This window comes from Cygnus olor, chromosome 8 (assembly GCF_009769625.2).
Source record: "Cygnus olor isolate bCygOlo1 chromosome 8, bCygOlo1.pri.v2, whole genome shotgun sequence".
In the NCBI taxonomy this organism is placed as follows: domain Eukaryota; kingdom Metazoa; phylum Chordata; class Aves; order Anseriformes; family Anatidae; genus Cygnus; species Cygnus olor.
The window spans coordinates 16,551,627-16,576,529 of NC_049176.1; the positions used below are offsets into that span (position 1 = coordinate 16,551,627).

Genomic DNA, 24,903 nt, shown 5'->3' on the forward strand with positions numbered 1-24,903 from the left:
CAACAAGGGTACCAACAGCTCTTTTTTTCCTCTGACCTCAGCTGTCAGTTAAAAATGAAGTTTCTATTTGCCCGATGTGGATGTGTAAAGAATCTTAGAAATGTAAATCCTGTGAATTCGTGGAATACCTTGAGAAACCCACAAACCCCTTATTTTCTCAATAAGGGGTGAACTTTCGTATGACATCATTGTTAACGAGTTAGACATTTCATTCCTTCCTGAAAGAATGTCCCAAGAGGGTAACGAGTTGGGTAACTGGCCCAGTTTACGCCAGCCTAGCACCAATTCTTACATTTTTCGGGGGACTGCGTGCGCGTGGTTTCACATCAGGAAGTATTTGAGAACAAGTTGATTGGGAAAATCATAAATCAAGCTTTGGCAAAAAAAAAATAAAAATCCACCAGAACTGGAAAATTCATAGGCTTTTCTAAAACGTTCAGCCAAGTTGATTGCGTCTTTGTGAGCCTTTCAGCAGCCTTTCACCCGGTATTTCACCACACATCCCTGAGACCCGCGTGCAGTTCCACTCGGTTGCCTGCCGCGATGTAACGAGCCATTTCGCGCTCACTGCCCACGTTCCCCTCGGGAGGGAAACCCACGGCCCCACCACAGCCCCCGCTCGCTCAGGCACCGCCTCGGGCGCTGCCCGCCGCCGTGCCTGCCCGCCTCTCGCTGCCCCGGCTCCTCAGGGCCGGGCTGGGCCGAGCCGGGCCGGGCCGAGCCGTGCCGGTGACCAGCTCCGCCCTGGCGGCTCCGAGCCCTCCCCTTGCGGGCGGGAGCGCAGCGGCGCCGGGCGGTGAGTTGTGGCGGCGGGCTGGGGCCCGGCCCGGCCCGGCCCGGCGGGGGAAGGGGCCCCGGGGCGAGCCGGGCCTCGTAGGCCGCTCCCGGCCGGCGGTGGGGTGGCGGCCGGCCGCTGCCCCGTGCAGGGAGCGGGGCCTGGGGCCCTCGGGGCAGCCTCGGTTCGCCTTGAGTCGTGTCGCTGCTGCCGGGCGCGTTCGTTTGCCCCCAAACCAGCCGGGAGCCGATGGAGCAGAGGCCGTCAGGGAGGGAGGGAGGTCCGCTAGTGGCCGGCGCTTTGTGGCCTTTCATACTTTGTACTGCGAACTCGGAGTGCTCCGAGCTGCCACTGAAAGCATGCTACCTGCCGTGTAAAATGTCTTAAGTGCCACAGCTGCAGTATGAGGGAGAAAAGTGATACCCAACCTGATCCATCTCCTCACTCTACATTGTAAAGTTTGTTTCTCCACGCTTGGTTGTCTCCATTTCGTGGAGGCTGCAGAAGGTGCAGTGACAAAATACTGTAGGGTGTGGCAAATCACCACATACAGCAATTTTCAAGTTCAGTGTCCTTAGTAAGAATAAGCAGCTTCCCCGAGCCCAACATTTTTAACAACAGATCTCTTGGCTTGTCCTGTCAGAAATCAGTTTTATGTGGCACAAAAAGCTGTGGAGAGGGGCCGGTAAGGTGGCGCCCTTTCTTTCTCTGAAGCTTTTGCACTCTGGGCATGTACGAAGATGCAGTCCTTCAAAGACTTCACAAAGTTTGGCTGAGAAACTTCCAAGTTTGCATATCCAACGGATATTAAATCCAACACAAGCATAATAGTGATTGCATTTAGATTATTGTGGTGAAGGACTGAAGGACTTGCGCTGGTTTTAATAACTTGTTACTGGGAGTGCAGAGTAAATGAGACTACTTTCTGCATGGAGAAAATGCACCAGCTGAAGGGGTCTGACCATAAGTTTTTCAAACTCAAAGGCATTTTTATAGAGATGGTATAACTGAAGTTCAAAAATGAAGGGACAGCAGCATTTGGTGTATAGTTTCAACGGGGAAAAAAATGACTTCATCAGAAACAGGTAACTTCACATAAAATTTTCCAGTGGTACAGCAGCATCATAGCTTAGGGCACTGTATGACCAGGAAGCTGCGCAGCTGCTGTAAAGTGAGTTAGAGACCCTGCAACTCAGAGGCTGTCTCTGTATTTGAGTGATTATAAAGCACAGCATGAGCTACATGTTTTTTAATGCACAGATGTATTCTCAGAGTTCACATGACAAGAATATGTAAGAATATGTATTCTCACATATTCTAGGTTGGTTGAAGTCACCAAATCTCCCGAGTTTAAACCAGATTGACAACCAGAATCAAAACCATGTGTATCTTCCTCCCAGCCCCACTAAAAATGTCACGTTGGTCTTTCTAATAGCCTTCTTAGCTTCTCGACCCTAAACAAAAAAAAAAAAATAAAAAAAATAAGGAAGTTGCAGGAATAGTAATTTTTTACCCTTTTTTCCCCTAGTATTTTGACTTTCCTGTTTTCTGTACGACTATGCAAGCCTAAATTCCAGAAGGACTGACTATGACTAAAAGCATGAGTACTTCAGAGCACTGAAAATTAGAATGGGATGAAAAGTACTCCTAAATGTTAATTTCTGAGTTTAACAGACATGACTCTGGGTCAAAAAGTCAGTGTCTGGTTCCAAGACTGAAAAAGGAAACATTACATTTAAGAAAGAAAAAATTAATACCTTTTCACTTCCCCACAAAGACCAGTGTGTTGTCTGTGTCTGAAGAACCTTACAAATTTTTAGAAGAGTTGAAATAGGGTTTGCAACACCCTTGTAGCTGTCAAGCACTGTGTAACTTTCCTGAAGTGGAAGAAACTTTCTGTCTGGATGAGAAAAACTTAACATAGGACATTATAAAACATCCCATTGACAAAACATGTATAGAGGTAATAATAAAGCATGCACTCATCCTAAAAGTAACAATAATTCTCCTGAGCTTGTGATATGTGTTAATATGTCATAGACAATAATAGTGGGAATATGTGTGTGTGGAAAAAAAGAGCAGGTCATGCTTGCTTTTTGATGTCAGTGTGGGGGATTGCCTGGGTATATTAAGGAGGCCTTTGCCTTTACTTCCTTGAGTAGCTTAAATGGAAGCATTCAGTGTTGCAGAACTGCAGAGAGAAGAGTATTTCCTGGAAAAGCATCATAAAGATTTAAATGTAGCAGTACAAATTTTCCATACTGGGGCCTTGACTTGGCTTTTTGAGGCCATTCTACAAAATATTTTTTCCATTATGTTCCTTATAAAGTTTTGACAATTTCTACAGTTCTGCAGTGTTAAACATGGATATAAATTTTTAATTCAGGTGTTTCAGGTACCTTCAGAGATTGACATGATACAGATCTGGTGCCCCTCATGTGATGTGGTTTTGTGTGATTGCCTCACATCAAACAATGACCTGTCAAATACCACACTGTCTTTCATGCAGCAATAATGTGAGAAATATTTACAGATTCTACTTTTTTTTTTTATTAAGGTTGCAAGTTAGTTTTGTGTGTCAAGTTTGGAAAATTTGGATTTCATTTTGCTACTCCTCAGTACAAAATGAAACAGGTAAAAATATGCATATTTGTCACACTGCAGTAACTACTGCAGTTGTTTGCAGTACAAGTAAGGCTGACTCTTGGGAGAACAGCACGGTTGTTGTAGTCACATTGTAAGATAATATCCATATGTTATGCAAATAGTTTTTGTCAAAATACGCAATGAGAAAGGCTTCACTCTGTAGTTGTGAGAGATTATGTCAAATATGCCAGGTGCATATTTGTGTATTATTAAAAATAACTTAAAATGTATTTGCAGGTCTTATTAAACAGATATATTTATTTTGTTTCTTTCAGAGTATCTGCTGACTAGTGTAAAATGTTCAGTTCTTGTTTGTTTTTGCTACTCGTTAGGCCAGCAGAGTTGAGGAAAATGCTAGTGTTTCTCCTTTTGAAGGGAATCTCAGGGAATTGCATACTTGCATGTCACTAAATGGACCTACGCTGGTATTACTGAGGGTCTAATTGAGTTAGCTACAACTCAGTAGTGTGTGGGAAAGCCTGTATTTTCAGAGCTGAGACTAAGTTTGTAGCACTGGTGTAAGAGGCAAAATGAACATACTTTTAAAACTTAACTCATTCAATGAGGCATCTTTAAAAGGAATATTTGTGGACCTTTTATGTTAGCTTACATTTAAAATGGAAGGAACACTTTCTTGTTGTAATAAATCAGTTCTTCATGAAAAACTCATCCTGTACTATTATATTTAATTACCCTCTCAGCTTCTCCCTGCAAAGCTTGCATGGTATTGTTTTACAGGTGACAACATTAATATTTTCTAATAAAAATAGTGTATTATTTTTTCTTTTTTTCGTTTCTTTCTGTTTTCAGGTAGCAAAGTCTGGAGGGAAGTGGGGGCTGCCTCTTCTTTAATAAGTAAGCTTTGGAAAACAAATTTAATAATTATATTGCTGTGTGTACTGTGTTTCTAATATAGGTCTATGGGTTATATATTTTTCTCTTACAAATTCCATTCATTTTGACAACATCATCCAATGTGTGTGTTTAAACATACATCCTGAAAGCAGTTACCTTAAGTACCAGCTCTTACTTCTTTTTTATGGTTATTGATTAACAGGGCTCATTTTCTGTAGTCATGGAATGACTTGTTACTCCACACAGAACATCCTTCCTAGCTCTCTGTTTTCTCCCATTGCAGATATTTGATGTTCGCCAAGTCATTGAGGCAAAACTTAGTATAGCTATTTAAGCTGTGTAGGCCTCCATCTCCAGTGTGACTGGTCATCTTGAGTATCTCAGTTGCAAAGTGCATGATTTTAAACACTTGAAAATTGAGACCAGTTTTAATGGGGTGTGATTTTTTAAAAAAATTCGATTCTTTTTATTTCACATCTAAACTGGCAACTCTGATAACAATTTTTATTACACAAACATATTTTCACAATTTTAACAGAGACTTTGAAATGCATTTAGTCTTAATTTTCATCCAAAGGAAAACAACAACAACAACAAAACAGTGTTTTCAGATAGAGGAAACCTTAGCTTTGTATGACATTCAGCAACGTTTTTAAGCCCTGTCAGTTAATGTTTTGTCCTCGATGTTTATAATACATGAAAAGGAAATAATTTACTGGAACTGATTTCAATGAAAGAAAATTGCTGAAAGGAAGAGAAGAAGATCTTACCTTTTAAAATTACTTAGTGAGTCCTTAGTTTACTTAGGTTTCCTTAGTTTAGGAAACTTGTTCCTGGAATCTGTAAGTTTTTTTTCAGGTTATGTATTTATTATGCAGGCATGCTATGTGCTTCACGAAGCTTCTGTTGCCTTGGCATTAGAACATACCAGCTACGAACCGATTTGCTTTCTAGATCCATCAAGCTTTCAGCCTCTGATGTAAGTATTCCATCAACTTCATAGATAAAACTATTTAGTGCAATATTTTAGAGATGCACTGATTTTGTAATGTTGCCAATAAACATGTATTAGCTGCACTTTCTTTACTTCTTGTTACATTGACCCAAACTTTTAACATTAAGACTACAGTAAGTTATTCCAACCAGTGAAATATTTAGCCACACTAGCACAACAGTTTGGCAATCATTGCTTTGTGTATCCTTTTCAGTCTTTAAAGTCAGAGCTGCAGGTACCAGGCCAGAAGGATCGCCTAGTTGTTAGGGCACTAGCCTGAAATATAGGAGACTGATTCGATCCCACCTTTATCACAGACTTTTGGTAAGTCAGTTAATTCCTCTGTCAGTTTTCTGCTAATGAAACGGGAGTAGTTGTGCTTCTTGATGCTGCAATAACAAGGGATGTATAAGTACCTCAAACTTAATTTTATACAGTATCTTCTTCATTTCCCAGTTTAACTGCTTATGAGGTTGTGTAACTCCAGTTTAAGTCTTTCAGTTTTGTTGAGAGAAAAAAGAGCATTGCAACATGATGGGTGGCTGGAGGTCATGCTCTGCATTGCATGTAGAAGACTGGAATGTAAATTGTGCTCCGAGGTCAGAACAGGAGTTCATCTAGTCAGCAGCTTGGGTCAACTAACGCACATGTGAGATTGCCCAAAGCAGGTGTTGAAACAAACTATCATGCAGACAACTGCAGCATAGTTTGCTTACATGAGATGCTTCTTTTAACATACAAGCCACTTTGGGGGCTGGATTTTACCTGAGTCAGTTTTTCATCTGCTGTAAGTATTTGTATTCTACTTAAGGTACCTGGATGTTCTTACTGACCATGCTGAAATCTAATCCTGTTTTTCTTTTTGAATTTACTTAAGATTTTGGCTTCAGTTGTAACTTTCAACATTGAATTTCACAATTAAATTATGTACCATGTAAAAGTATGTATTTCTGTCATTAAACATATTCCCATTCAAGTTAATCACAAGTTTCTTTGTATTATGAAGAAAGATAAATACGAGTAGCACCTGACTTTCCATCTAAAGCAATCAGGGAAAGCAGGAGGTCAGAATTAGAACTTGATGAGGACATGCCTCTCTTGTTTAATGCTGATCTTAAACTCATTGAAATCCTATCCTTGCACTTAAAAATGGCTTGAAGATGATCAAGCTATGATGTAACTAGGCTAAAACAAAAAAGATTCTTAAGGATTTTCATGACCTTCTGGAAGAAAGAATGCTCTTTAAGGTATCGTTTATAAATGCAAGGTATTTTGTTTACTTTCTCAAGGTAACGAGGTGGCTCTGAACTCTGCTGTAAGTTGAACCCCTGATAACTAATGCAGGTCCAGCTATTCCGTTTTAAAGCTACCTTCAAGGCACAAGAAAAATAGGAAGACTTGAAGTACTAAGTATTTAAACTTAAGATAGTAAGAGGGCTGTAACAGGCAAAGGCTTTTTTTCTCGACTGTGTTTTTTTGGCTAGGGAAAGTTAGTTGCTGCAATTAAGATTTACGTTACGTTTAAGGGTAAAATCCTACAGTGTGGATAAGCCTTTAGTTTTTAGTAAATTGAAACAATTTCAAGAAGAGTTGGTCAACAGAACGGATTTCCCATGGTACCATACAGATTTCTTATTTCTAACTGTGAAGATTCAAGGTGAGATTTCTTTTTCCTTATAGTACGAGTAGTAGTCTAGCATGTGGAAAAAAAAAGTGTGTGTTAGGGAGGCTCAGAGTAATACTTGTGTAATTGATATTTATATAGTACAGCCAGGGGTTAATTTACTAAGACAAACATTGGAAAATTGGATTCATCTTTTAAACCATATGTGTTTTTCAACAGATGCAGTACAGATCACCTAGTCGGAACTCTCTCTTAACTATGTTGTATGTTCCATATCAGGGAGTACAACTTCACCTGTCTAGTTACCTTGAATACATATTTTTTCTTCCTGAGGATAAATGAAAGATGTCACTGTTTGGTTCCTCTGGTACATGTGTTTTACAGATGAGGTCAGAATTAAATCTGTGCAGAAGGCATACAAGTGGAGAAATATCTGTTAGCTTAATAATATGATTTTCCATTTTTTGAATCATTACATATGTGGTAGCTTTTTTTTTTTTATTTATTTTTACTGTAAGCAAGTTGAGTACAAATGTGTGCCTGTGTAATAATACTTCAACTACAAGTTAATCCCATCAATTCAAAGTTGAAACTTTGAGTATAATGGTAACTCAGACATCTCACAGTGTGCTAGCTGGAGTATGCTTTTTAAAAATTTTTCACAGAATGGAAATAGCAAGCAGTCTTACATAAAAGTCACTAAGACAAGTAGTCTGACTCAAAGAAACAGTTTCTGGAGTTTTGAGGGACTTGTTTTCTATGTGTGTTTTTTTTTTTTTTCCAGTGTCTAGCTGGTTTACAGATAGAAAGGGGCATGCACTGCTTTTTTGTTGTTGTTGTTTGTACATACAAATAAATCTGTTGATTTTATTTTCATTTTTTCTTTTTTAGCTTAAAAATACCTGAACCGTCAGTAAGTTTTGCTCTGCCTTTATAGGGAGGACTCAATGAAAGGCTATTCTAAAGACGTTTTCTAAGGCCTTAACTGAAGTTCTGAATATACAGCAAAAACATGCTCTAATGTGATTTTGCTGTGTTGTAATTAAATATTTAAAAGTGTTGAAAGCCTGAATGAAAAGATGAAATGTCTATCCTGTCTTCTTGTTAGCCACCGATTTAACAAATAAAATTGCATAGAAAACACACTTTCCAAACTGGGTTGGGCTAGAAATAAATCAGTCTTTAAGTCCTTAGTGTATCATATAAAAGAAGAAGAATGAATGTATCCTTTTATTATTATTTTATTTTTAGGTCATCTTCTCAAGTTACTGACCTACGTTATGCATCTGCTCCATTCTTGCTGCAAGTTCAGTGGGTTTAGATGATAATTAATGAGGATTCAGGACATTTTTGTGTATTTTCTTGTTAGTCTGTATTCAAGCTATTACAGAAGCTTTAATGAAAGACCATGTCTATAATTCTGTGTAACAACTGAATTCAACTGGCAATGCTATATTTGAGAAAGCATGAAAGAGGGTTTGTCATGCATAATCCAACAATAAAGTATTTTGTCTTTCTTAACAAAACCCTTATGTCTGTATATTTCAATCTTGCAGACAATGGCCTTTAGACACAAAAACACAAGACGAATTGAAGGCCTTGACAACAATGTGTGGTAAGTAAAAGGAAAATAGCAAATTTCAGAAAATGTCTTTGGCTGATGTATTTTCTTTCCAAATTCATAGTTACTACTAATAAGAACATGCATAGCGCTTGCTGTCTCTGCTGAAATATATTTTGCACCTGTTTAAGACAGAAGCAATGAATCAAATTCTGTTAAAGCTCAAAAATAATAATTTACCTTTAAACATTAGGCTTAGGATTCTGTGCATTTAGTAAACCACATGGGAGAAGGATGGCTCTTGGGTGTGGTAGTATAACCGGCTTTCAAATTTAAATGTGAATATTGCTGAATAATTACTTCAGTTACACTCGCCTTTTGTTTCTCAAATTAATCTGATTTTATTTTTTAAACCATTATACTTGTCTTGATAATTTAATTCATTCATCTTAATACGCTTTTTTTTGTAGGTATTAAATTGGTCTCAAAGTGCTATTGCCATCACTGGTAAAGATGGGATTTTGTTAGATGATGGTAATGGTGTTTTGGGCTTACATTAGTGTGTACGTGTGTGTGTGTATATACGTATACACGTAAGGTGTTTTGTCATCTGTCCTCAGACTCATTTTTTAGCAATTTGTGTTTATTTTTGATTGAACTGTGATGCTTTTTTTTTTTTTAACTACTCTTAATATGGGTAGTGAGGAAAGGGTGAAATGTAGAACTCCTCCATGAAAAGAGAAAAAAAGTAGTTCAAGAATCCTAACATCAGTTTCTGGCAGGGTACTAGGAACAGCTAATAAAGAGCTTGCAGCAGTTTGTTGTCTAAAATCACACACAAAATTATAGTGCTCTGAGATGACTCGACAGCTTAAGTGACACCTTCACTTGACAGTATCTAGCCTTTAAATCATTTAACATAGCTGTTCTAATTAGGTCTACTTCATTTTGCAAAGAGGGTAGTATTTCATTTCTGCCCATGTCCAGAGATACTGTATGTTTGTGTGTGTGCACATCCAAGTACAGTTCTGCTGAAAAGAAAGTTGTTCTGTGGAGGCAGGAAATAAACCTTTTACTGGGTTCTTGCATGACTCCTGTGCTTACTTAGCATTGTCCCAGCGCCCATCTCTCAATGTGAGCACTCCTTACATAAAGATGTTTCCACCGCTGTGAGTTTGGCAAAGCAAAATACTTTTTTTGCCTTCTAATGTTGATGAAGGAGAAGATAATTCTGTTTGGTATGTTAAATTTAAGCTGTTTTTTCCCTTTAGGGTTGAATTTACAAAGGTGGCAGCAGATCCCTCAATTGTTAATCTTGGTCAAGGCCTTCCTGATATATCCCCTCCCAGCTATGTTAAAGAAGAGCTGGCGAATGTAGCAGCAGTTGACAGACTGAACCAGTACACGCGAGGCTTTGTAAGTACTGTGGAACTTGAGGACCCAAGTTCAGGGAGAAAATTTAAGACTTTACTTTAACTTGGTTTTACCAGTAGTTTGTACTCTTATGTCCCAAATTAAGTTTCCCTAATAGCTTTATCAGTTACTAACCAGTGTCCTCTGTATACGCTTCTTCAAGGCAGAAACCTTTAGCAAGAGCAAAATGGTAGAGCACATGAGATTGCATGACCCTTCAAAGATGATATAAATCAATTCAAAGGTTAAGGATTTGTAAATTACACATTTACTACTGATTTTGGTCAGCGTAAATGTGAGTCAGATTGGCTAATCCTAGAATGCGACAGAAGTACTTGATATCAATTGAGACAACCTCCTGGATCAAGAAAAGATTCACCCATAACGTTAGTAGAGATGAGGAAGTGGTTGAAAGAGTAAGGTTTTGCCTCTGGAGGACAGTCACTACATGCTGCATAAGTTGTCTTGTAGCATTTATGTCTTGAGCTGGGTGTGAATGTGTGGCATTTGTCATTGTCCAAGGCAGGGCAATGCCTATTATCCTCTTTTAGTATGATTGTTTTCTTGTTCCTGTTTGGTTTGTCTTTCTCACTTTTTGTGGTAAAGATAAACCATACTGCCCAACTGAGAATCACGTGTTAGGGTTGCTACAAGATCCTAAGGAGTCGATCTAAGGTTTTTCTAGATGATCACATGATGTAGCAGGGATAGGAAAGCATTATATAGATGGTAAGCCAGTGGTTGAGTTGGTAGTTGTAGCATCATTGCTCATATATTCCAATGTAACTTCTTGCCTATTTTCTGAGGATCTGCATGTATTAGAACTGGGAGGGAGCAGCAATGGCCAGCAGCTCCCTCAGGGACAAACTATCACAACCAGCAGGGCAGAGGCCTCATCAGCCAGGGCCCAGTGCTGTGGTACCTGAGCAAGGTAGGCCCGGAGGTGGTAGCTGAGGTGAGCCCAGGTGGCCAGGAAGCTTGTGGTGGTGAGGTGGTCTGAGGTCAAGCCAGGGAGTCAGCGCACAAACCAGGCCCAGCAGTGTTAACCACGGTTAGACACAACCCAGGGAGCTCTGGGCAGGTCTAGAGGAAGAAGGCAGGTGTGAGGTCAGCCCGCAGGTAGGGGCCTAGGATCAACGGGGGCCATGGACAGGTACAGGCATGGCTGTAACAATTGCAGGCCAGAAAATACAAACGCATAGCACTTAAATGGAGCCTTTGGACCAGGGGCAGTTGTGTGGGTAGAGGCCCCAGGTGAGGCTGCTGAGTCTCATTATTATTAGGGCACTTGGGACCCTGATAAGAATAGAACAAAAAATTCCTTACTGAATGCAGTCTCATTATCATCCCTATTTAGGTCACTTTGTTTAGTCACCTTTAGCTGATTGCAAATATATATATGTATGTGTGTGTATGTATATGTAAATCTTGAAAGTGTAAAGCCATCGTTTAGTGTAGGGGGCACTCAAAAGATAGCTGGAATTTAGTGACCTTCTGGACTAAACATGAATATGTTTACCAGCCACAATAAGGTACCTGAAAAATCTATGCTTGCCAGCCAGACTTGGTTATGGAGGAGCTGTGGCACGGAACTGTTACAGACAGAATGGGCTACGGTCCGCTGTTGAGCAAATAACCACAGACCGATTCCCTAAAACAATCTGCAAATTAAGCATAAATAAAAATTTTTCCAATGTGTGCAATTATTCAGTATTTAGTTCTGTCACTTTGCTCCTTGCTTCTAAATTCCCTTGATATTTATGAATGTTTGCAGTAGTTATACTATGAATAGTAATTAAAGAGGATTTTTTTAACCAGTATTTTCATCTTCTCCCTTTGTGCATTCTCTACAAACTTCTGCAATTCTAAGGTTTTTGAGCACAAGTATTTGTGGATAGCAAATGTGGGAGGGATGAATATGAATGATGTACATCCATTTGATAATTGAGACATTGTCCCAAGTCTCTGCAGCGCTTGGGCCTCTCGTTGACTGTAGGGCTATGGTCTGTAGAGTGACCTAATGTGAGCTGGGTGGTGCAGCATTCTTGTGCAGTTGACATCCTCATGGGAAGAAATGGCTGTCATTTGAATCAGCAATGATTTGCAAGCCTTAATTCATGGTAATGTTTTTGTTTACAGAGGGGTTCATGATGTTATGCCTTACATGTGGAGGTACAATATTCAATATTTTAGTGAAGGGCTTTTTTATTACATAGCTGCATTTTCTTACAGAGCTGTTTTCTATCTTTATACCAAGTATGAAAAAAGATAAAAGATTTTCAGAACAGGAAATCTTTAGTCTTCCTGAGTAAACAGAAGTGTGCCGCCTTATTTGTAAGTTGTAGGTGGTCTTTGTTTAATTGTTTTCTTGTTCTTTGTGCATTTTGAGAAGAATACACTAACCACTGTTTTCCTGCAGGAGACAAATGGTAAATGGTGCTTTGAGGTTTTGGGGTATCGTTATATGAATCATAATTCCGATCACAAGTGCAGTTTATCAGGAGTATATAAAAAGGATTAAAAAAATTTCCTTTGCACCAAGAAAATTTTAGTTGAAAGATAACAAAAGAAACAGAAGGAGCTTCAGGTGGAGATCTGGTCAGGTTGGAACAAAGAGACTCTAAAAGGAGTGAGGATGAGCTGGTGTCGGAGTATTCCCTTCTCTCCTCCTATCTTTTGTTCTAGCTCTTCTGTAGGCTACCTGAAGCTATCCTGAGATACGATAATAAGATAGATAGAAATTCAAAAGAACTAGATTAAAAAAAAATTCATAGAAGATACAAATAAATTCAAATAACTTTTCTTCCCCCATGTATAAAAAGTTTAAACCATACCGCTTGTTAAAACCCATTACTACTGAGCATCCATCCCCATATTCTTCTGCTCCAAAATGTGTAATTTCCCTCCATGTGGGGAGGGGGAAAAAACAGCAAAAAAATTTGTTGCGTTCCTGAGAATGTACAAAGTCTATCAGTTGCATTTCTTTGCTTTGGACAGGGGCATCCGTCGCTGGTGAAAGCCTTGTCTCAAGTGTATGAGAGAGTTTGTGGAAGAAAGATCGACCCTCTCACAGATATCCTAGTGACAGTAGGAGGTTATGGATCTCTCTTTAGTACAATACAGGCTTTAATTGAAGAGGGAGATGAAGTAAGTTTTTATTTAAAATTCTCATTTCAGAGAATTTCTCTGCCTTTTTGAGAATGATACTAAAATTAATTGGGGGGGGGGAATATTTCCTTGTGCCTACAGTGGACAAGAGTTTCTTTTGTTGTTGCATTTTGCTTTCAGTGTTTCATCAGTTTCATTTGTATATTGTATTCTCATCTGTATCCTTTATTCCTTTTTTGTTGCTCTGATAGTCACTTTTTTTTTTAACAGTTCTCTGCTCTTAGCTTTTCATGTTTGTTTGTTTCTTTTTTATCTGCCATCTTTGGTTATCTCCCATCTTTGTCTTGCACTTTCACATCTCTGTGCAGGATCCAAGCATCCCTGATGTTACATGTTGACATCTGTAAAGTAACTAGAGAACAGCCTGTGTCTGTCAAAAAAATAAAAAAAAAAAAAAAAAAGAGCAGTGCTTATCATACTTAGACTGAGGGCATTTTTATATGAAGTTATGTGATGGTGGAGGAACATTCTGCAATTTTAAAACCAGGCAGGAGTGCCAGAAACATTATCAAGTTATATTACCAAAGCAAATCTGGAAATATGATGGCATCACACACTGAAGATTTTCTGTTTCTGATACTCATGATTATAATTTCAGGTAATAATAATAGAGCCATTTTATGACTGTTATGAACCAATGGTAAAAATGGCGGGTGCGAAGCCTGTTTTCATTCCTTTGAGAAATGTGAGTAGCTTTTAAAAATATATTAATTATATTCAACTGTTCTTCGATACCTAATACAGTTTGATGAACACCTTGTAGGAGATGCTTTTCTCTATAGTTTTTCATAATATCCAATTATATAAAAATGAGATAGATCGCTATAGCGTGAGTCGAAGGTGATGATAATCCAAAGCAGGTAAAATATTTTACTAGTATTGGTAAAAGTAGGACAATGCTTCTCATTTACCTTAATCAGCTTTCAGAACGCACAAATTAATGTTCCTTTGTCTGGATGTGATCAGAAAATGTTTTCAGTAGAAATACAGGAAGGATGATCGTATCAGTGCAATTTCTGTATCTGCCGCATCTCAAACTATTTGGTTTCTGATCCCTTCAGCAACTCATACAGTGATAGAATGCAATTTCTTTTCTAAAATCCAACTTACTAAATAAGAAGCGTTTGTGTGGTAGACATTTTCCTTATTGGCAGCTTGCAGAGGTTTTTATGGATACGAAGTGTTGACCCTGTTATTGGGGGAGGGCTGAGGGACTGTTTGGGCAGTACCGGGGGACTGGGTGAGACTACTCCTCATGGTGCCCTCCTTCTAGGGATGGGGTTCCTCCATGGATTTTCTGTTTCATGTGTGTTTGTTTGTTTGGCCCTCTCCCAGAAAAGCACACGTGTCAAAGTTAATATGGCCATGCTTATTGTTCTCAGCAGCAACTGACCCAAACTTCTGTCATCCTCATGTAATGCCGCAGTAACTCCAGAGCCTCAGTGGAACAGATTTTTAACTGTTAGGCTGTCCTCCCATAGATGAGGAAGGAAAGAGCTGACGTCCTAGTCCAGCAGGCAGTGATAAGTCTTTCCAGCCAAACATGCACCCACTTGTTGTAGTGTATGGGGAGGCCATGAACTCTCCTGTCGTGTGCCTGCCTGCATTACACACTATGTGGTCGGTGTGTGTGTAAGACAGACAGTGGCCAGGAGAAGACTGCCGCTGTCATAGAAGTGTATCTTGCTCTTGGCCTCCCTGCCTGTTCTGGAGTTGCCTCCTCCCAGGAGAACAGGACAGGTGGGATAATTTGTCGTGTGTGGTTAGTAAAGTGTCTGAGGGTGATGAGTTGGGCATCTCTGTTTAGTCTGTAACGTGTTGCATCCCAGTAATGCATGTTAAGTTCTTATTTATTTATTTTTAAGAAAAGTGATGGAAACTGTGCATCTAGTGCTGATTGGGTCTTAGATCCCGCTGAACTTGCAAAGAAATTTAACTCCAAAACAAAAGCGATTATTCTGAATACCCCACACAACCCTATAGGCAAGGTAAGAGTCCTCCTTTAACGCTATTGTAATTTCAGAGTATGCCTTAAAGACTATGATTAATGCATTGCCCTTACTTTCTTGCATCCCAGGTATTTACCAGAGAAGAGCTCCAGGTAATAGCTGATCTCTGCATTAAACATGATACCCTGTGCATCAGTGATGAGGTGTATGAATGGCTGGTGTACAAAGGAAGAAAGCACATCAAAATAGGTACTGATTTTTTGTGTGTGTGGAATCGTAGAAGTGGCTGTGGAATGGTATCATAAACATGCCTCTCAAAGATAACGTTTACTGAGAGAAGTTCAAACTTAAAGCTTTTACCATTTTAAAATCTCTAGAGTGGCAGTAAAAGAAGCTCTCCATTAGTGAGGGCTACAGTAGGAGCACGGCATTACTGTAGAAACTGATTCTTACAAATAACAACAAAAAAAATATATATCTAAATGACCATGCAATGCTCAGCTACACGGCTGCTGATCATACAGCTGTGCTATGCTGATTGTATTGGCCATGCATGGGCTGAGTCTGTTTTGAAAGGCCTGACTTTGTGGCTGTTGTGGTGGCTTGATAGAGATACCTTCACGTGATCGTAATCTGAGTTAGTACATCATACCAAGTTACCACAGTAACTGGTGCTTTATCCTGTCCCAATTACAAAGTAAAATGAGTTAGATTAAAGCTTTCTTCATGGACTTAGCAGGTGGTTCATGCAAATAGCCATCTTTAGAACCAAAGTCTCTGTGGGTGGTGTAAGGTGATCCATTTTCCTTTGCCATGGCAGCAGGTTTGAACACTCATGTTGTCAGTTACGCTTTGTCTTAATAGACAGGTGGTGAATTCTTAAAACACAGTAACTCTATTGTTCATTAGTGTCAGTATTGTCATGTTAACGCTTCAAACCAAAACATTTACAGTTGAACAAAAGACATTCTGTAGTTCAGCAGAAAATGTAAAAATCCCTTGTGGTGATAATGCAAGTTAAAGCCTGGAAAGTTAGTCAACTTGGTCTCGGTATATACTCTGTAATTGATCCCATGACATCATCTTTTAACTTTATTGTTAAAATGACCGTAAAACTTTCAGGATAAAACTGTGAAAAATAGCATTATTTCAGTAAAAGAAACAAGATCTGTTAACTTCAGTTTCTTAGACTTCTTTAAGTCTACCAAAAGATAATACAAGAAAAAATTGAATGTTATTTCTCTATTTAAAAACTCCTGTTTTCATATTAACCTTTACATATTCCATCAAATGCAGTGACACTTCCTTTGTGAGAGGTACAAAATGGTTATTGCATCAATTTAGCATCTGATCTGTTAAATTATATTAAGAAATCATGGAGTTGCTAGCCACAGGTCATAAAATTAGTACAGTTTTTGCGCTGTCACTGAGGCAGTTTTCTGTAGTGTGGAGCACTCAGTCATGTTTCTCATCATTATCCAACTTCTGTAAAACAAACAAACAAAAACAAACAGTGAACCTCCTCTAAGTAATGATTAGGGTTGCATATTGTAACTGAGGATTCAAAACAAGCATCTCAACAAGCTGAGTGCAAGCCCAGGTAACAGGCTTATGTGTGTTAGTTTGCACTTTGTTAGTTATAAATTGTAATCAAACTTGGTTGTGGTGTCATATAATGATGCTGCCATATGGCATGAAAGAATTTGCCTATTTAAAACCTGCTGCTTGTAAAAATGATGGAGCTGATCCTTCCCTGTGCCCTTTTGCTGCAGCTATTGTTTGAAATGCTGTTGCTTTCTGTCTCCCAGGTTGAATTCCCATGACTATGTGGCAAAACAGTATCACTAGAGGGCATTTGCTTTGAAATTCAAGTCTTTTTGCAGTTTGTGAGAACTAGTTTGGTCATCTTCAGGAAGTGATGTATGCTCTTGACCTAGCTAGCTAGAAGATGCATCTGTTCAAACTGCTTTTCTGTTTTCAAGGTCACAGAGCAGTTGAGTGAATATGGGTGAGCTAATAGGAATATGAGTCTCTTTCCTGCTAATTGTTTTGGTTCTTTTATTGGCAAGCGTGCTCAAAAGAGTACAATGCCTGTTTTCAAATAATTGCAAAGACCTGTACCATGCCTAATGAATGTAACTGCTGCAAAAACTTCCTTATGAAAAATAAACGTTTTTGTTTGGAAAAATCCGTGTTCACTGGTTTCCCCGGAGAGGGAATTTAACAATTGACAAAATCACTGGTAGCATTGTAATGTACAAGTGTGGTGGAGTCAGGTGGCGTTGAGTGCTGTAACTGCAGCTGCAGTAATGTTATGACCTTGTCTAGTTTTCTCTCTTGGACTTAAGTGTGTCTTGATTTACCTGTTTCTGCTGAAAATGAGTTGAGTTAGAGAGTCCAAACTGTGAAGCAGTATACAAAAGAAAATTGCAAGCTGACAGAAGAGACTTTTGCTCTGTCACCTCCTCTGAAAGAAAACAGAGGTTTTGGTCTCCTACAAGATACAAATACAGAGATGGAGATAGGCCTCCATGAATCCCCTAATCCTTGCAGGCATCCTTAGCTAGCTTTTATTGCTTGTCAGTCCCAGACCTGTTGACCTAATAGAACAAAACGTAATGTATTTGCTCAGTCTCTCTGCTGACTTTCTGATTTTTGGGGCATTTGGTTCTGGGTTAGACGTCTTTAGAAACCTTCTTTTTCTGATTTGAGACATGCAGTGATGCTGAACTGTTTGCTGAACAAGTCTGTTAAAATGGCTGTGAGTGCTTGAGTTCATGTTGTGTATAGTGTTGTTACCAGGCATCAGAAATAATGCTTTATTGAGATGAATGTGTAGCACATAAGAGAGATTGTATCTCTTATGAATAATTTTGCATCTTAGCTGAGGAAAAGTAAGATAGTTTTCACCAACTGTGCCTCTATTTATTTTCTTTTTCTTTCTCCATTCATTAATTCTGATGCTATTTTTTTATGCCAGAATCACTGGCCCATATATTCTTTCTCACTTGTTACAGTTGCTGTAATTTTAGAATGTTCTTACTGCAGTGGTATATGAACATATTGTAGTTCTTATCTAGGGGCAGTACAGTTCTTCTAATTACATGGAATATGTGAGTGTGCATGAAACCAATTAATCTTATTTTATATACAGCTACATTGCCGGGTATGTGGGAGAGAACAATAACTATAGGAAGTGCTGGAAAAACATACAGTGTAACTGGCTGGAAGGTAAGAAGAATCAATAGAAAAGAATTTAGTTATATGAATTACAGAATGCATCTATCACACTCTGGTTTTGTTACCTGTCTTTTGAAAGCTTCTGGCAAATCGGTGTCTCCAAAAAGTGAAGATAACATTCAGTTGGAACAACTGTCTACTTGGAACACCCATGGTTTTAGGTCTATTCTTATCTCTTGATTAATTAGCTCTTGTGAGAAAACAATAATAATAATAAAAAAATACTGCATGGTTTGTTCAAAATCAATCAAAATTATTGAAGAGCACTATCATATTTTAACTTTCTAGTTTTGTGGTGATATTTTCAGATTGAGGTAATGTTTTAGAATGGTTTATGTTTCTGTAAAATATTTAATGATAATGTTTTGCCTGACTTTAAAATACATATCAGAAAGTAAACAAAATATTTAACTGTTTGGCAGCTAAATTCTTTCTTCATCACCACCTGTGGTCCAACTGACCCATCGCATTTGAGTTGTATCTGGTTAAGAAATGTATTTGATTCAATAGTAAGCTCTTGTTTTATGCTCAAACTACCCTACACGTGGACTCCTATGAGATGGAAAGATCCTAAAACAATTAGGAATAGGATTCCTAATAAAAGCTTTGTTTTAACTCTTCATATAAAAGGGTTAGAAATCAAAGTTTGCTCAGTACCATTTGAGAGGTGTGGATAGGTGAAGCTGTAACTGTTGCCTCATATTTAGACTTAATGGCATCATTCAGCAAAGTTTGGGTAAACTAGCCCTTTTCTGAATTCTTTATCAAAACTATTTCATGACTAATTCTTAAAAAGAAAAACTTGAGACATTTGCTAACTTTAATGTTAATTTGAAGTAACAGCATTGCTGTAAGTATAACATATGCATGTTTTCTTTCCTTAGCTTGGTTGGTCTATTGGCCCCCAGAACCTGATTAAGCATTTGCAAGTTGTTCATCAAAATACACTGTATACTTGCCCAACTCCATTACAGGTAGGTACAGATGAAGTTGAGGAGGTTATTTTTTTGGGCAGAGCAAATCTGTAGGCCTCACTATGATAAAACAATCACAACGATGAATTTTCTGGGGTGCTAAAAGAGGAAGATAAACTCAGTCAGCTCACCAAATGTTTTTAAGAACAACAGAAGTCTTTCAGCTACAAACTGCTGCTTTTTGCATAAAACAAACATGACAGTCTTTGTGGTTTACTACCAAATAGAAGTAAAAGTTGTTGCAATAAGGTCTTGTTTTACTGAGCATTATCTCTACCTGTTAGATCACATTTTTTTATTAGTGTTGTGTGTATGATTACTGACTAGTGAGTACTTGGGTGCTTGGGACGTTGCCACAGCACAAAGAAAGAAACAAATGATGCTACTGGATGTAGCTTCTCTAACTTGCTGATTTGCTTAATAAGGGCCAGATCCTGCTACAGGATCAAGGACAAATCTACGTGATTTCAGTAGGAAGTGTGTGTGTCCGAGTGTTTTGAACATTGTGTTTCCAGGAGGCTTTGGCACGAGCATTTTGGATAGACTATAAACGCATGGATGACCCAGACTGCTATTTTTACTCACTGTCTCGAGAGCTGGAAAGCAAGCGTGATCGGATGGCTCAGCTACTTCGAGAAGTTGGATTGAAGCCTGTCATTCCAGATGGAGGATACTTTATGATTGCTGATGTTTCTGCATTAAGTTAGTAAAAAGCTTATTAAAAAGTGTGCGGAAAGCAAATAAGTAGTTAGTTCAAAATGAAAGCTGCATTCTCAGCTTATCTTCTCATTTCATATTCACATAACACTTGTCAGAAATACTAATTGAGACTGGAATTTTCTGTTTGACTTTAGCCAGGAGCTAGATTTTACAAGTTTTAGGAAAATGTTTGTGATTCTAATTACTGTCCTTGTTTTGCAAAGCTTTGGCAAAGTTTTAGGAAGGGTAAAGGCGATGGATAAAAACAATTTATATTTTTTAAAAGTTTATGATTATGAAAAGTTTGGGAGCCAAGCACCTGGCTCTATATCCTGAGTTTGTACTCGTTAATTGTTATAATTTTAATAATATTTTTAAGTAAAATCATACATCTTTATTCTGTAGTATTAACTGTAAGAGTGCTGTTAGCAAATGCCTTCCCACTGGGGTCTGGGAAATCTTACAATATGATGTCTGTTTTAAATTAAATTTTTTTTAGATGTGGATCTCTCTGATGTAGATGGGAATCAACCTTATGATTATAAATTTGTCAAATGGATGATAAAATCTAAGGTAAGGTATCCTAGCTGTACTCTATTCTTAGACATGCTTTTTCTAATGAAACCAAGAGCAGTGCAACCATGCTTACTTAATAACATAGTAGGGATACTACTTTCAAAATATTGTTTGGTGTTTATACTAACTGCTGGAAATGATGTGGCTAAAATATTGCTAAGCATGCTTTGTGTTAAGTCCCAGCATCTGTTCTTTCTCCAGGCTTAAATGCTAGTTGTAGAAAAGTACCTTTAAACTGTTTTGCCTAAGAAAAGTTTAAGCCTAGTTAGTGAATACAAAATTCAACCTTGTATTTCCTTTTAATGTTGGGAGACTTATAGAAATGGAATAGTAAAATCATGCTTAAAACTATTTTTTTATGTATGTATAAACAAATAATATTTCTGTTTTATTTTTCAGAAACTGTCAGCAATCCCTCTTTCAGCATTCTGTGGTCCTGAGACAAAAGGGCAGTTTGAAAAATATATACGTTTTTGCTTCATTAAGGTAAATGTGTGTCCTGGGAATACCTGAGGCTCAAAAATCAGTGCAGTACCAAAATCTGTAAGAGGCCATTTGTTACATTTTTGCCGAGGATCTGAGTTGGATGGTTTTAGAGGCAGAAAGTTAGTTTGGTGTCAAATTCAGCACAAATTAACTTCAGCTGTCTTTTTTGCTGAGAGACTTGAAACCATAAATATGGGCAGCATGGTTAAGAAGGGCAGCTGCCAGAAAACAACTTGGTGGTTAGTCTTTTTTTAGCTTATTCTATTGATTTGTAAAACATTCTTGACCGATGGTGACAGTGGAAAATGTATGAGGCAGGTATGCTATCAATTAAGGTGGATTCTCTAATCCAGAATGAAGAATAATGCCTATGTTAGCAGAGTGGTATACTGCATGTCCATTCAGTTTCCAAAAACAAAAATATTAGGTAGGTCAGCTTCAAGTTTATCTTACTTACCTGAAAATACCGAGGGTTTTACACAGGCTGCAAATTACAAAAGAAAACAAAGACACAGGAAGGAATCTCACCCGTTTTTGTTTTGAAGAAAACAGGAATTGTGAATGGGTTGACATCTGCCATTTTGTGAGCACTTGCTTTTCATATTTTCTTCCTCCTGTTTCACCCACTTCTGTTCTTGAAAAGAAAGACTTTGGGGATGTGCATAAGCTTTGATAAATTGAGTGCCCTAAAAGATGTTTCTCCTATTGCTTTGTCACAGACATAACATGATGGAATGTGTGCGAACTCTTTAACTGTCAGAGTATAATAATGTGCACCTTAGCTTGAACCAATAATGAAGGGCAGTTTCTGATTATGTTGTTATAGCTCTTAGGATGAGGTATAAAGACTGATACAAATTGAGCCAGTAACAACCAGGATGAAATTTGCTGGTTGTTAATGTGGCTTGTCAAGAATGAACTGCAGTAATCGTGCCAAATTAAAGCCTGCTTGTATGACTGACCAGGTTGCAGCCAAGCCACGCAACTGGCCAATGGATTACCCATATTCAGAGGGGTTATGTTTAAGTAGTTAACAGCATAGCTCAGTTGCATGAAGATTTAAAAACCCCAGCTGTACACCTAAAGATTAGGAAACTATATTATCGTGTTCAACATAAAGCAGCAAAGTACATCACTGTGTAAATGCCAAGCATTTATATAATAAGTATCCAGTATCATTGAATTTGATAATATTAATGCTGAGAAAAATGTTATCTTTTAAACAAATATACCTAATAAATATTTGCAAGGAATTGAGATTCTCTTGTGTAGTATAGATTTGTAGGTATAACTGTTAATGGGAAAACTGACTGGGATATTTACAGGATGTAAGTGACACTGCCAAATACTGATTTGGGATCATGTAATTGCGATTGCTACTCTGTTTTCAAGAACTCTGTACTTGTAGTAATAGTGGTATTCCATTTTTTGCAGGAAGACAGCACACTGGATGCAGCTGAAGTGATCCTGAAGAACTGGACTAAACAGACAGATTGATATATATATATATATATATTTTTTTTAATTAACTCTTCCATCTGGTATAATTATCTTACACTAGAGTTTTTTATTGCAAATTTAAGAATTACTTAATTACAAATTTCAGAATTAATTATTACTTAATACAGTACAGAATTAATGATATTGTAAACATTTGTGCTGCCACCTGCTGAGGAGTTAAAATGCTGATTTACTGAAATGTGTAATGCAACTCAAGGTATTTCCAGCCTTTTCAAAATTCTTTTTTTCCTTTTAAAAAAAAGTGGTATTCACATCTTTTATTGAAAGACAAAGATTTCTGGGATTGTATAAGAATAAATATATGATACAGGTATTTTAAAATTTTTGGTATGGGGTAATACAGGGATTAGGGGTGAGACTTTAACGTTGTGATTTGTGAAACCCAATAGCCTGCAGTGGAGGAAAGCTAAGACATCACAAATAAGGTAATTGCAGTGCCTTTCTACATACCTGCCTACCATATCTGTGAACAAATTGCATCAGTTTAGGTAAAGTGATTGAGTTAAATCAATATAGTGTTTATATATAGGCAAGATATAAAATGCTAAGTTGTATAATCACTATTTCATTTTGTCACAGTAATCGTGCTGTTTCGAAGGTATTCAGTCCTCAATAAAATTATAAAAGTGACATCTAGAATAGGAATTCTTTTGTTTATGCCTACCCTCTCGTTTACCACGTGGATGAACCTACAAAGCGGAATAAAAGAACTTGCTATAGAGGCTCCTTCACAATCAGATGTACAGTGAGAGAATTAATCCTGTAATCTCTCTTCTGCTCTTTGCATGTTCATAAAAGCTACTGGTAACTTCACATCAAACTTATTTTAAACCCTTAAGATCTAGGAACATGGAGATGAACCTAATATTGTGCTGTGGAGCTCAATTTTCCACTGTTTCACGCTCAGTGGATAAAGGACTGATTCAAAAGAGATCAATGTGGAGAATTCTTTCATTGTTGCCTCCTGTCTGTGTGATCTTTTTAATCTCTAGATAGTTTCCCACTAGCAGAAGCAATCCAGGTAGGTAACCTTTTATGTCTGTGTTGATGTTCTTCACGTTATTTTACATTGTTCCCACAGGCCTTATGGTAGAAAGTCTGAACAAATTCAATAGCTGGTTTTGCAGCTATTCTGTGGTCACAGAGCTGGAATCTAGCTGAATTCCATCAGTCTGTGACTATGGCAAGGCCTAAAAATAAAGGATGGAAACTGGGCTGTGAGAACAGCTGCTAGGCTGCTTTGTTGGGAGTTTTTGGGCTTTCTGAGGCCAGGAGCTGGGAGTTCTGTAGTCTTTTCATTTGTCTTGCACTGCCATTCCCCAAATCTCACCAGAAAATTGTTACCTGATACTTTCAAGGGGACTTGTAGTCTTTGTGTAGAAAAATCAATTTAGTAATTAAAATGACTTAAATGAAATTTCAGCATGAATTTCATATGGAAATTCCAGGAGGAATATGTTGTTTCAAGATACCGTATTTCTGTGAAATTTACACTATTTTACCAGGCCTTTAAAATCCATTTGTATAAGTTGCACTAGAGAGTTGTGGTGTTGCAAGAACTGAGAGGGTAGCCCAAGTCTCTTGAGCTGCATGATAATTTGGTAGTCCACCTTACATTTTCTTTGCCATTTTAATTGAAAACTGAATACTCATTAAATAAATCTTTGCTAGCATAAATACAAATTTAAAACATAGGTCTTCTATGAAATGTTTTCAGTTATGATCATGTGAATCAAAACTTCCCAGCTGATTAGCCTCTCATTTGATACGAAATAATAAATATTTGAATTTTGTTTTCTTGTCTATGAAAGCAGTGCTTTGCAATGCAATTAAATCTTATGGCAGTAATGTTATTTTCGTCGTCATGCTTGTCTTAAATATAGCAGCTACAGAACACAATTTTGTAAGTATTTTTAAAACCCTGTTTGTGCTGTCTAAGGTTTCCCAGAGGGAGCTGGTTGTTAGCGTGTGAGCACCCATATAAACTAGGTTATGTATCCTCACAAAAGTAGAAGGGTACGAAGGGTTCTTCCAGTCACCTCTTCACCGTGTTTTCATTGCCCTTTAAACAAAAGCCCCTCTGCTTCCAAAATACTTGATACAACACATGACTGTTAATATCTCTGCTTATATTACTCTCATTGGCAAATGGGATATCGTGTAAAATCAGTCTAGAATATGCATGAAAGAAAATGATATGCAGGGCTCAAGAGGAAATTAAGAAAAGTACAGCGAAATAATTGTTTTTCTACTGCTACATTTTCCTGTGTTTCAAACACTTCATTGGTATGCTAATAACTCATGCTAAAACACCAAATCTGAGTGGGGGGACACAGGTGGCTGATGTTTGAAGATACCTCTGCGTTTCGTATAGGTCTAGAGTCTTTCTTACGCTATGGGACCCATTGTATTAGACTTCAGT

The 24,903-nt window shown here is 38.0% G+C and overlaps 1 protein-coding gene across 9 annotated transcripts; it reads left to right on the forward strand.

Moving 5' to 3' along the window:
- Positions 1-707: 707 nt before the first annotated feature.
- KYAT3 (kynurenine aminotransferase 3) lies at positions 708-23,108 on the forward strand. Of its 9 annotated transcripts, none has more exons than XM_040564818.1 (16): positions 774-796; positions 3,333-3,409; positions 4,232-4,276; positions 5,155-5,255; positions 8,451-8,509; positions 9,727-9,871; positions 12,866-13,015; positions 13,635-13,721; positions 14,902-15,024; positions 15,114-15,234; positions 18,140-18,216; positions 19,110-19,199; positions 19,715-19,901; positions 20,398-20,471; positions 20,874-20,960; positions 22,395-23,108. In XM_040564818.1, the coding sequence occupies exons 4-16, from the start codon at positions 5,157-5,159 to the stop codon at positions 22,455-22,457; spliced, it is 1,362 nt and encodes a 453-aa protein (XP_040420752.1). In that variant the 5' UTR covers positions 774-796; positions 3,333-3,409; positions 4,232-4,276; positions 5,155-5,156; the 3' UTR covers positions 22,458-23,108. The 9 variants fall into 9 exon arrangements, with proteins under 9 accessions (XP_040420751.1, XP_040420757.1, XP_040420752.1 ...); XM_040564821.1 differs by lacking the exon at positions 774-796 and adding an exon at positions 5,485-5,594 and having other exon boundaries at positions 3,338-3,409; XM_040564817.1 differs by lacking the exon at positions 3,333-3,409 and having other exon boundaries at positions 708-796.
- The last annotated feature ends 1,795 nt before the right edge of the window (positions 23,109-24,903 follow it).